Below are 11,354 nucleotides of genomic sequence, written 5' to 3'. Positions count from 1 at the left end.
TAAACAACAGAGACCAAATAAATAACCTAGAGAAGAGATCAACTAAATAACAATTCCAATGATTACATTGGAATTAAATATGATTTGGCTCAAAGAACATGATGAATACAATGAAGCACATAGACGAATATAAGAATTTCAAGAAATTAACGGAATGTCTCGTCCTAACCACCAAAGCCAAATAAAAAATGAGAAGAGATCGGCGCATGTAGCTCGCCTCTTGGCTTACATGGGAGGGAAAGGACTCGAACCGAACCCCATATCAAAGGACTGCATCTGCATCATCTCGTTGCTAGAGAAGCTGGCGCCAGCATAGCCACTATAGACTAGGGCGTCGAGGTCCCCTCCGGAGCTCACCATGTCAGGCCGACTCTCCTGCTGCTGAAGTGGTGCTGGATACAATGCGGGAGACCCCATGTCTATGATGTCGGTGGTGACACATGGAGCTGGCGGCGGCGCCTGGGAAAGGATTTTTAACATGCGTTCGCTGATGCTCTTGAGAAGCATGTCCACCTTGTAGCCAACTCTGGTGAGCTCCTCGATGTTGAGGCCAACAAGGCATGAGTGGTCGCCATGCATGGTTTTGTGAAGGAGGTACCTGATCTCGCCGTCCTCGCACTCGTGGTTGGTCTTGTCGACCTGGTCCCGGAGCTTGCCAATGCGCTTGGTGATGAAGCCCTCCTGGTTCATCACCTCCTTGCACTGCCCCATCTTCAGCATGTTTTTGAATTGATTCAGGATATCCACCGCCTCGACTTGGGAAGGGAACACCTCCGGCGCCGCCTTGCCCTCGTCGTACACTAGTACGCAGGTCTTAGCATCGCACAGGATGGCTAGTTCGTCCGCCTTCTTCATCAGGCCCTTGACACTACTGGAATCAGCTACTTTGTCATCTGCCAGCTCTTTGCCGTCTACTAGCGGACGGCAAAGAAGCTCTTTGCCATCAGCTACCCAAAAGCAGACGGCAAAGAGGGAGGGGGGACCCACTGACGAGCTGGTTAAAAAAAACTTAACGCCCCCCTCTTTGCCGTCTGCTAGCAGACGGCAAAGAGCAAGTAAGCGGACGGCAAAGGGGGGCGGACGGCAAACGTTTAGGTTACTAACGGCGCCCCACCCCGCCCATCTCTCTTTGTTCCCTCTCCTCCCCGACGACCACCGCCACCCGCCGCCTCCCCCGCCACCCACCGCGTTGCCCCCTTGCCCCGCCTCCCCCGCCACCCACCGCCGCCCCCCTTGCCCCACCTCCCCTCGCCCCGTCGCCCCGTCGCCCCCATCACCCGCCACCGCCCCGGCGTCCCGTCGCCCGCGCCGGAGCCAGGCTCGCGCCCCGGAGCTCGCCGCCCCTGCGCCTCGGAGCTCGCCGTCCCTGCGCCTCGGAGCTCGCCGCCCCTGCGCCCCGGAGCTCGCCGTCCTGTCTGCCTCGCGCCCCGGAGCTCGCCGCCGCCCAGGAGCCAGGCTCGCCGCCGCCCCTGTGGCCGTGCCGCCCCCTCCATCCTCCATCGAGAGGAGCCAAGGTGAGCTTTTTTTTCTACTGTTTTTCTTTGCTGTTTAGGTTTAATTAGGTTATTGATAGGTTTAGGTTAGTGCTAGATTTAGGTTAGTGGTTTAGGTTAGTGCTAGATTTAGGTTTAGATTATTATTACAAGAAGAAAGTTGAAAAAAAGAAGAAGAGGTAGAAGAAGAGGAAAAAGGAAAAAAAGGAAGAAGAATAAGAAGAAAGTTGAAAAACAGAACAATATAGAAGAGGAAAAAGGAGAAGAAGAAAGAAGAAGAAGAAGAAGAAGAAGAAGGAAGAGGAGGAGGATGAGGAAGAGGAGGAGGGAGAAGAAGAAAGAAAAGAAGAAGAAGAAAGAAGAAGAAAGAATAAGAAGAAGAAGACCCCGACGCGCCACCCCGACACCCCGACCCCGACCCCCCGACACCCCGACCCGACCCCGAACACCCCGACACCCGCCCGACACCCACCCCGACCACCCCGACCTGACCCGACACCCCGACCCATCCGACGCCACCCCGACACCCCGCCCGACACCCCGCCCCCACACCCCGACCCGACCCGACACCCCGACCCCGACACCCACCCCCGACACCCGACCCCCGACACCCCGACCCCGACCCCGACACCCCGACCCAGACCCGACACGGTACCCAGACCCCACCCCGACCCCGACACGGCACCCCGAACCCCGACACCACCCCCCGACACCGACCCCGACCCCCAACCCCGACACCACACCACACCCCGACACACACCACGAAACCGACCCGACCCCCTGACCCCCGACACACCCCGCCAAAACAGCACCCACCCCGACACGGCACCCCGACACCGACAGGACACCCCGACCCCGACACCTCCCGAAAAGGTGTTCTTTGGCCTTCCAGAGGCCGACGGGGTCATATATTTGTGAATTATTAGTTAGGTCATATATTTTTCGATTTTGTTATGAAAAACATCATATATAATTGTGTTGATCGTGTAGTTTTAAATGTGCAGTTGTTTCATCGCTGCGAGGTTTGGTGTTCGACGACCTCGCCGTGCGTTTGACGAGCTCTGCCCCTTCGTTCGTGGGTGAGCACAAATGACAAGTCCTCCTCCCCCATTAATTATTTGATCTATTCCGATGAAACTTGATAGCTAGCTATGTATGTGTCTTGAATCATCAGTATGCGTAACCAATATGTGTCTCCCGTTCGAAAGCGTCATAGTTATAAATATGCATGCATTTGCATATTTATAACCTTGATTCTTTCGAATTGTCCAACGCTATCCATGGACAGCCCGAGTATGTGTAGATTGGGTTCGTTTTCCCATATGCTTTGCTCCGGATCCGACGCATATATTTCGTCAGTGCCTCCCCTGTTGTTCTCCGGGTACACATCCTCTCTGTTTATTGCAGAGACGTGTATCAGGAGAACAGCGGGGAGGTGCTGCCGAAATTTTGCGTCGGATCCGGAGCATAGCATGGGAAAATAAACCCAATCTACACATACACGGGTGGGATTAGGACCTATCATTACCTATTAGAGTGTAGGTTGCATGGACGTAATAAAATTGACAAAGTAGATCAACTGATGAATATATACATGGTGAATTACATATATAATTGTTGTGTGTCCAGTAGCTCTGAAAGTCAAGATGAGTGACCGTGCTTGGATGTATACCGGTCACACTGGTCAGAACAAATGGAGCGCTGAATGGTTCACAAAAACTAAGGGGTTTGTGCAAGCCGCATTTGCAAATGGCCAAAAGAAAACCTGGTGCCCCTGTTTCCGGTGCGGCAATTGGGAAAAGAAGACAGAGGCTGAAATGGGCAAACACCTGCAGAAGAGTGGTTTTACGCCCGATTATACGGTGTGGACATTTCATGGTGAGTCTGCCCAACGTGACCGAGCTGAGGTGGATCGTCGTCGCACCGACGAGCATGGTACCGGGATGGAAAACATGGTGCAAGGCTATGATGATGCTCGGGATTCGGACGAGGAGATGGAGGAATCTGCAAAGGCCTTCAATGAAATGTTGGAGTCTTCGAAACGTCTGCTCCACGAGCACACTGAGCTTTGTCAGTTGGATGCCATCTCATAAGTAATGGCTCTGAAGGCTCAGTTCAACTTGGGCAGAGAATGCTATGACGCAATTATGACAGTATTTGGACGCTTTCTACCCAAAGGCCATGTAATGCCTGCAAACCTGTACCAGTCGGACAAAATCCTCCGTGCACTGAAGATGCCCTATGAGAAGATACATGCCTGTGAGAAAGGATGTGCCTTATTTAGGCTTGACTATGCGGACTTGAACTATTGTCCCATTTGGAAGTCTTCCAGGTATATTGTGGTAGACAACGGTATGGGTGAGAAGACACAGACCAAAATCCCCGTTACTGTTCTTCGGTATATGCCAATCGTACCAAGACTTCAACGTCTTTTCATGGTCGAAGAGACGGCCAGACAGATGACATGGCACAAAACAGGCAAAAGAACCGAACTAGATGCAGATGGGAATCTGATGATGGTACACACATCGGATGGTGTTGCGTGGAAATTTTTTGATGAATTACATGCTGACAAGGCGACAGATCCGAGGCATCCTCGAGTCGGCATCAGCACGGATGGGTTCAGTGTGTTTGGTATGACAGCGGCCCAATACAGTTGTTGGCCCGTATTTGTCTTTCCACTCAATCTCCCCCCCGGACAGATTATGCAAAGAAAGAACATTTTCCTGACGTTGATAATTCCAAGACCCAACTATCCGGGCAAAAATATGAATGTGTACATGCAGCCGCTTAAGGACGAATTGCAAGAAGCCTGGGATAATGGGTTCAAGACATACGACGCTTTTAGCAAACGGAACTTCATAATGCGTGTCTGGTACATGTACTCGACGCATGACTTGCCGGCGTATGCGCTATTCGTTGGCTGGTGTGTGCATGGAAGGTTCCCGTGCCCCACATGCAAGGGAGCTCTTGAGTTTCGTTGGCTTCAGGTCGGTCGCAAGTTTTCTTGCTTCGACATGCATAGACAGTTCCTGGATCCTCGCCATAAGTTCAGGAAAGACAAGAAGAACTTCATCAGGGGTAGAGTTGTCAAAAACTCTGCACCACCTGCATTGACAGGCCAACAGACCCTGGATCAGTTAAACGCTCTCGAGCCAGATCCACAACGTCCAGGGTACTTCAAGGGGTATAATACTAAGCATGCGTGGACTCACAAAACATGCTTATGGGATCTGCCTTACTTCAAAGACCTCCTTTGCCCACACAACATCGACGTGATGCACACTGAGAAGAATATCGCCGAGGCACTTTTTGGTACATTGTTCAGCATAGATGGGAAGTCAAAGGATAATACTAAGGCTAGAGTCGATCTGGAGGCGCTATGTGATAGGCCGTTACAAAACATGAAAGAACCGAAAGGAAAGCAGAACTGGACGAAGCCAAAGGCATGGTTCAATCTTGGAAGGCCAGCTATGAGGGAAATTCTCTTGTGGGTGCAACAGCAGTTGATGTTCCCCGATGGGTATGCAACGAATCTAAAGAGGGGAGCGAATCTTGATAAACTGAAGATATTTGGTCTCAAGAGTCATGATTGGCACATATGGATTGAGCGGGTAATGCCGGTGATGTTGCGTGGCTTCATCCCTGAGGATGAATGGCTAGTACTGGCAGAACTCAGCTATTTCTTCCGTGTTCTTTGTGCGAAAGAACTATCGCCTGGCGTGCTAGAAGAAATGGAAGAGTTGGCGCCGGAGTTGATCTGCAAGTTAGAGAAGATCTTTCCACCGGGCTTCTTTAATCCAATGCAGCATTTGATTTTGCATCTCCCGACCGAGGCAAGATTGGGGGGGGGGGCGTGCAAAATCGTTGGTGCTACCCAACTTAGAGGATGCAGAAGACGCTTCGAGAAAAATGTAAAAATAAACGTAGAATTGAAGCATCGATGGCTGAGGCATTCATCACAGAGGAGGCGGCAAACTTCGTAACAGCGCACTACGAAGCCAAAAATCGTCATTTGCATAATCCGAAGCCTCGGTACAATGCTGACGAGCCTAAAAAGGGTGGATCCAACCTCAGCCTATTCAAAGGGAATCTCGCACCAGCTAGTGTTTCACATCCAGTATCTTTGGATAACGAAGAATGGCGGACCATTTCATTGTATATCTTCAACAACCTGATAGAAGTGCGGCCGTACATCGAGTAAGTTCTCGGTACATTGTTTCGCAACTTCTATTTCCTTTGAACTACTCTTATTCCTGGATATGTCATACAGTCGATACGTCACCATATTCTCGTATGGAGCGGAGATCCAAAAGGATTCCGTCGAAGAGTATGAGCTTCTCGCAAAGCAAGGAGGTGGCTATCCCGGTTTCATCTCTTGGTTCAAACAAACGGTAATTTCTATTAGACAATTTCATATCATTCGCTAATTTGTGCATAATGCAACAATCCTTTCATATTAAACTTGTAGGCTAATTCAGAGTCTATGGACGCCGAATTGAGACAAGTCGCTAATGGTTTTGAATATAAGGTCCGTTCATTTGACAAGTACGACATCAACGGGTATCGCTTTCGTACCTATGGCAAAGAGCTATCTATGGCCGACCGAAAGTCAACAAATTGTTGTGTATCTGCTATCGGCGAAGGAGGTACCGAGTATTATGGGAGAGTTGAAGCAATTTATGAACTTCTGTTCTATGGTGAAAATCCACCGAATGTCGTAGTCTTCAAATGTTATTGGTTTCAGCCGAAGGAGACTAGAAGGACTCATGAACATGTAGGGCTAGTTGAAATCAACCAAAGCACTCATTTAGATGTTCCTGATGTCTATATTATGGCTCAACAGGCGACCCAAGTATTCTATCTACCGTGGGCCTGCCAAACTAATCCAAATCTGAAAGGTTGGGATGTCGTTTATGAAGTGCCGCCACGTGCTAGACTTTCTCCCCCAAAGGAAGAGGATTATGAACCTCACATTAACCCAGACACATATGAAGGAGAATTCTTCCAAGAGACACGTCTTTCCAAAAAGCGTTTCAAGAACTGCTATACTTCACCCCAAAACATTGAAGTAGACAGCGACAATGAATCCGACATCACCCCAGAGGAGGAACAAGAAGAGCCGGAACAAGAAGAGGTTACTGCTGCGGATGACCTGTCAATGCTTGACCGATTACGTCAAGGTGGCCTTGCACATGTTGATGCCAATGAACCCTATGAGCCCATCATTGATTATAGTGATGATGATGATTATGCATTTATTGATGATACTGATCGAGATTATTAGTAGTGTCAGGTATTACATTTTTTTATGTTGTACTTGATGATGATACACTTAAGTGATACACATATTATTATTCATGTCGGTATTTTTTTATGTTGTACTAATTTCGTTTACTGTTTGTCATGGCAGGTGTTGAAAGATGGTGGGCGCTGGTCGGGAGCGTGGTCTGAGGTCTTCCATTCCAGACGCACCTCTCCGCCGAGCGTTGCTGGACAGTATGGCCACACCGCCGGGCCCTTCTTCGTCGACCGCGGTGCCCAGCAGGGGACGAGCTCGAGGTAGGAAGAGAGGAGGTGGGGCACGTGGTCGTGGGAGAGGAGGTAGGGCTACGGCGCCTTCCTCGCCGCCACCCCCGGCTGTTTCACCCGAGCACGTGACTGCTAGGGTGGACTCGTCCGAGGAGGAGGCTACACGGACTCCGGTCCACGAGCCTCCGGTCCACGGGTCTTGGGCCCACGAGCCTCGGGTCGACTGGCCTTCGACCCACGTGACCCTGGAGGAGCACACATCCGGATGGGGTACCTGGCCGGATCAGCCCGAGGAGCCGAGTGGCCATGCTGATGATGGTGGGGAGCCGACTGATCTTGAGGAGGAGGGGGGCACCGTCTACCAGCGTGGTGCTACACGGCTCCCGTCCGTGCCGGTGACCCGCGAGCAGAGGTGGTTGATTTTCCCTGATGGGGAGAGGTACGTAAGTGCATTTAATATTTTTGTACCTTGTGCATTCACGTTTTTTTAAATAACTAATGCGTTGGCCTTGTCATGCTGCAGGGGTTGGGACCACCATCATAGTGTCCGCCGGCCCAACTCCGTCCTTGGAGTTCTTTGCCGGCAAAACTTCCCGGGGTTTGTCACGTTGCCTGGTGAGGGTCGGCTTCCGGAGCTTGGATTGAGCTGGGAGCACTACGTGGCTGCCCCGGCCCCGCCGGATGAGATTATCGACGGTGTCGTGTGCGACACGAGGGCAGACATGGTGATCAGAAAGTTTTGGGTAATTTCTCCTTTACACATTTAAAAATCTTCAACTAGCTAATTATTAATTGTACTAATCAATATTGTCTCATTTGATTGCAGACATTCTACAGGTGTGAGGAGGGATACGAGGAGGACGCGGCACATGTTATCGAGAACGTCTGCAAGCGCCTACTCCAGAACTTACGGCACGAGGCTCGGGTGCAGGCTGTTCGAGACTACTACGCCTTGCGTGGTATCAAGAAGACCAAGCCGGCGTGCCGCGATAAGTTCCTGAGTAAGGAGCAGTACATGAAGGTAATTCTTAAGGCCTTCTCTACTTAAGTTCCTTCATTTAGTAATTCCTAGCCATAGCGCTCAAGTTTCTATTTGCTAACTTAGGCGCCTCCGAGATGGTGTGCGGATCGGATGGATTGTTGGGAGGTGTTGGTCGATGAGTGGTGCTCTCCACAATGGCTAGCCCTCCACAACGAGGCCAAGGACAAACGTGCCCAAATGGAAGGTGTGCCACACCATCAAGGCAGCTCCAACTTATATTAGTTCGGGCGCAACTGGGTATGTGGTTTGCTTCATGATTCATGCAATTCATTCATCATGCTAGCTTGAGCCCTTTAATTACTAATTTTCATTGTTTCTTTCTTTCAGGCACGCTACAATAAGGCGGATAAGGTGCCAGAGGTGTACGACCTGTATGCCATGGCCCACACTGCCTCTTTCAAGAAAGTCAAGGCTTTCTCTCAGTCTGACCTCGATGATGCAAACAACTTCACCAACATCTCCTCCCACAACAAGCTCGTGAGATATAGAGATGAGGGGAAGGCGAGGGAAAGGGGAGGACTTTAACCCGAGCCAGGGTCCCATTGATCCAGAGCTGTTGATGATATCTGGTGGCGGGAGGTCCCATGGCTCCATAGCCATTGGAGATGGACTTATCCGTTGTCCTAGCACTCTCCCGGAGATCAAGGCGCGCCAGTCGAGCTCCGCTCCTGAGATAAGGCCTCGTGAACGGCCAGTGCAACTCGCCATCAAGGTTAGTGATACGTACTCAGTTATCTTTCTCCATTACATTGTGTGCGCTTCCATCAATGATTACAAATGGTCATGTGAGTGGTGTTGCAGGCTGCTATACAGAGTGAGAGAGATAGAACGGAGAAACTTCTGGCGGAGGCGGCGGAGAGGCAGCGGGAGTTGGAGGAGAGGACGACAAAGATGATGGAGGAGGAGAGGGCACGGAATGACATGCAGGCAAGGGCCATGTACGAGCTCCTTGTGGTAAGTTTCTTCTGCAGATTAGCCAAAACATTCATGTAGTGTTTGTCTCATTACTAACTAGTATGACTGAGTCGTCAAAACCAAATGTGCAGTCTGTGTGCGAGAAGACAGGTCAGACCGCTCCGCCGATGCCAGTGATTGCTCCTGGGACCACGGTGAGTTTTATTGAATGGACATTACTTGCTAGTCTTAACATTTGAGTGTCATCATGCTAACAAGACATTGGAAATGATCTTTGGTGCAGCGTAACTCCAGACAAGCATCGCACGATCCTTCTCCAGCTACCGACACGAGCCACCCCGCTCCTACACCTCCTACATCTTGGTAAGTTTATCTAGTGTTTTGCTTAACACATGCATAAAGACCTAGACTTAGCTTTATTTCCTCCAATGCTTACCATAATGACCTAGACTTAGCTTCTTCACCTCCAAAATGACTTAATAAGCTTACTGACCTCCAAAACCATCCATTTTACCTAAGTTAGCTCTAAAACGATCTGTACTTAGCTTTGTTTCCTCCAAAATGACCAAAGTTAGCTCTAATATGCTTAGTTAACTAGGTTTGCTCAATAATGACATGTACTTAGCTTACTTATGTCAAAAATGGCATAATTAGCTTAGTTAGCTCATAAACGATCCATTTTACCTAAGTTAGTTCTAAAATGATCCATTTTACCTTACTTAGCTCATAAACGATCCATTTTACCTACGTTAGCTCTAAAATGACCCATTTAACCTTACTTAGCTCATAAATGATCCATTCTACCCAAGTTAGCTCTAAAATGACCCATTTTACCTAGGTTAGCTCCAAAATGATCCATCTTACCTAGGTTACCTCTAAAATTATGCATTTTACCTAAGTTTGCTCATAAGCGATCCATTGCACCTAGGTTAGCTCATAAACGATCCATTTCACCTAAGTTAGCTCACAAATGATCAATTTCACCTAAATTAGCTCATAAATGTCATATATTCTTCTTCTTCTTCATTTTCTTCTTCTTCTTCTTCTTCTTCTTCTTCTTCTTCTTCTTCTTCTTCTTCTAATCTTCTTCTTCTTCTAATCTTCTTCTTCTAACTTTCTTATTTCCCATTTTGCAGAATTCATTCACTTCACGGAAGCTTGCATAGATGGAGTGCTTGTTTGGACGAACTATGTTTCCTTTGTATCTATGAACTATGCATGTATGGTAGGATGACACTATTGTAATATGTATGGTTGGATGCATGTATGTCGAACTTGCTATGTATGGTTGATGGAACTATGCATGTATGATGAAATTATATGTGTTGGATATCTCATATGTTTGCTGTGAACTTGCCATGTGAAAAATATATATGTATCATCTATTTGCTGTGAAAATGGTTGGGTATATGAAAAAACAGAGGCAATGCAGGCTCTTTGCCGTCTGCCACTGACGGCAACGGGCTCTTTGCCATCTGCCGCGGACGGCAAAGAAGCCACGTGGCATCCAGCTGTGCTTCCTGGGAGCTGACCCATTTGGTCAGTTTGCCTACAGTGGCAGACGGCAAAGACTTTTCCATCAGTGGCAGACGGCAAAGAACCTGCACTTTGCCATCAATGGCAGACGGCAAAGAACCTGCCATGTAGTGACGTGTAGATGACATCATACGGCGGACGGCAAAGACCCTAGAAATTTTGCCGTCAGCGGCGGACGGCAAAGGCCTTCCGTTAGCCACTTAACGGACTGACAGCGCAATTATTGCCGTCCGCTCTCTTTGCCGTCCGCCGCGCTCTCTTTGCCGTCCGCCGCAGACGGCAAAGACTTTGCCGTCAGTAGCAGACGGCAAAGTAGCTGTTTACCGAAGCCTACTTTGCCGGAGCCTTTTGCCGTCCGTGGCTGACGGCAAAGGCCTTTGCCGTCCGCCGTTCAGGCCTTTGCCGTCCGCCGTGGCAGACGGCAAAGTAGCTGATTCCTGTAGTGTGAGGCGCTTCTTGAATCTATGGTGCCGGGTCGAGTCATGGGGGATGTACTGGAGGGTCTCGTTGTGAGCCATTGCTGGCAAGAGGATAAAACTAGTGAAGGAAAAGAAAGTTGTGGTTTCGGCGAGGGAGGAGGGGTGGATTTATAATGAAGGGATCACCGTGATTTGGTAAGAGTTTATTGTGACAGGTACGAAGAAGATTGCCTTATTTAGTACTTGTGAACGCGATCGAATATCTAGAAGATCTCCCATCTGTAAATTTGTCGTCAATTTAAACCTACTAACTTGGACGCGATAGACCATTACCGTTCCCCCATATGACGGGAGCGAGACATATCATACATGTGCTAATGGTTTCCCCGCGATGTGTCCGCTCGCGCTGGAACGCTT

General features: G+C 49.3%; 1 protein-coding gene across 1 annotated transcript; it reads right to left on the bottom strand.

Moving 5' to 3' along the window:
* Nucleotides 1–225: 225 nt before the first annotated feature.
* On the bottom strand, nucleotides 226–11,036 carry LOC125520138 (agamous-like MADS-box protein AGL80). The gene is made up of 2 exons (XM_048684966.1): nucleotides 10,972–11,036; nucleotides 226–871 (listed from the first exon to the last, which is right to left on the bottom strand). The coding sequence occupies exons 1-2, from the start codon at nucleotides 11,034–11,036 to the stop codon at nucleotides 226–228; spliced, it is 711 nt and encodes a 236-aa protein (XP_048540923.1).
* Nucleotides 11,037–11,354: the final 318 nt, after the last annotated feature.

The sequence above is a fragment of the Triticum urartu genome, chromosome 7 (assembly GCF_003073215.2).
Source record: "Triticum urartu cultivar G1812 chromosome 7, Tu2.1, whole genome shotgun sequence".
NCBI lineage: Eukaryota > Viridiplantae > Streptophyta > Magnoliopsida > Poales > Poaceae > Triticum > Triticum urartu.
The sequence above is the reverse complement of the archived record's forward strand: the minus strand, read 5'-3'. Positions and strand labels throughout refer to the sequence as shown.

What these genes read in the sequence shown, in the direction of transcription:
- LOC125520138 (XM_048684966.1), bottom strand. Translation starts at nt 11,036, where the DNA reads ATGGCTCACAACGAGACCCTCCAGTACATCCCCCATGACTCGACCCGG. An exon ending in CGGCACCATAGATTCAAGAA is followed by an intron (nt 872 to 10,971) that starts GCGCCTCACACT and finishes AGCTGATTCCAG; the next exon opens with TAGTGTCAAGGGCCTGATGA.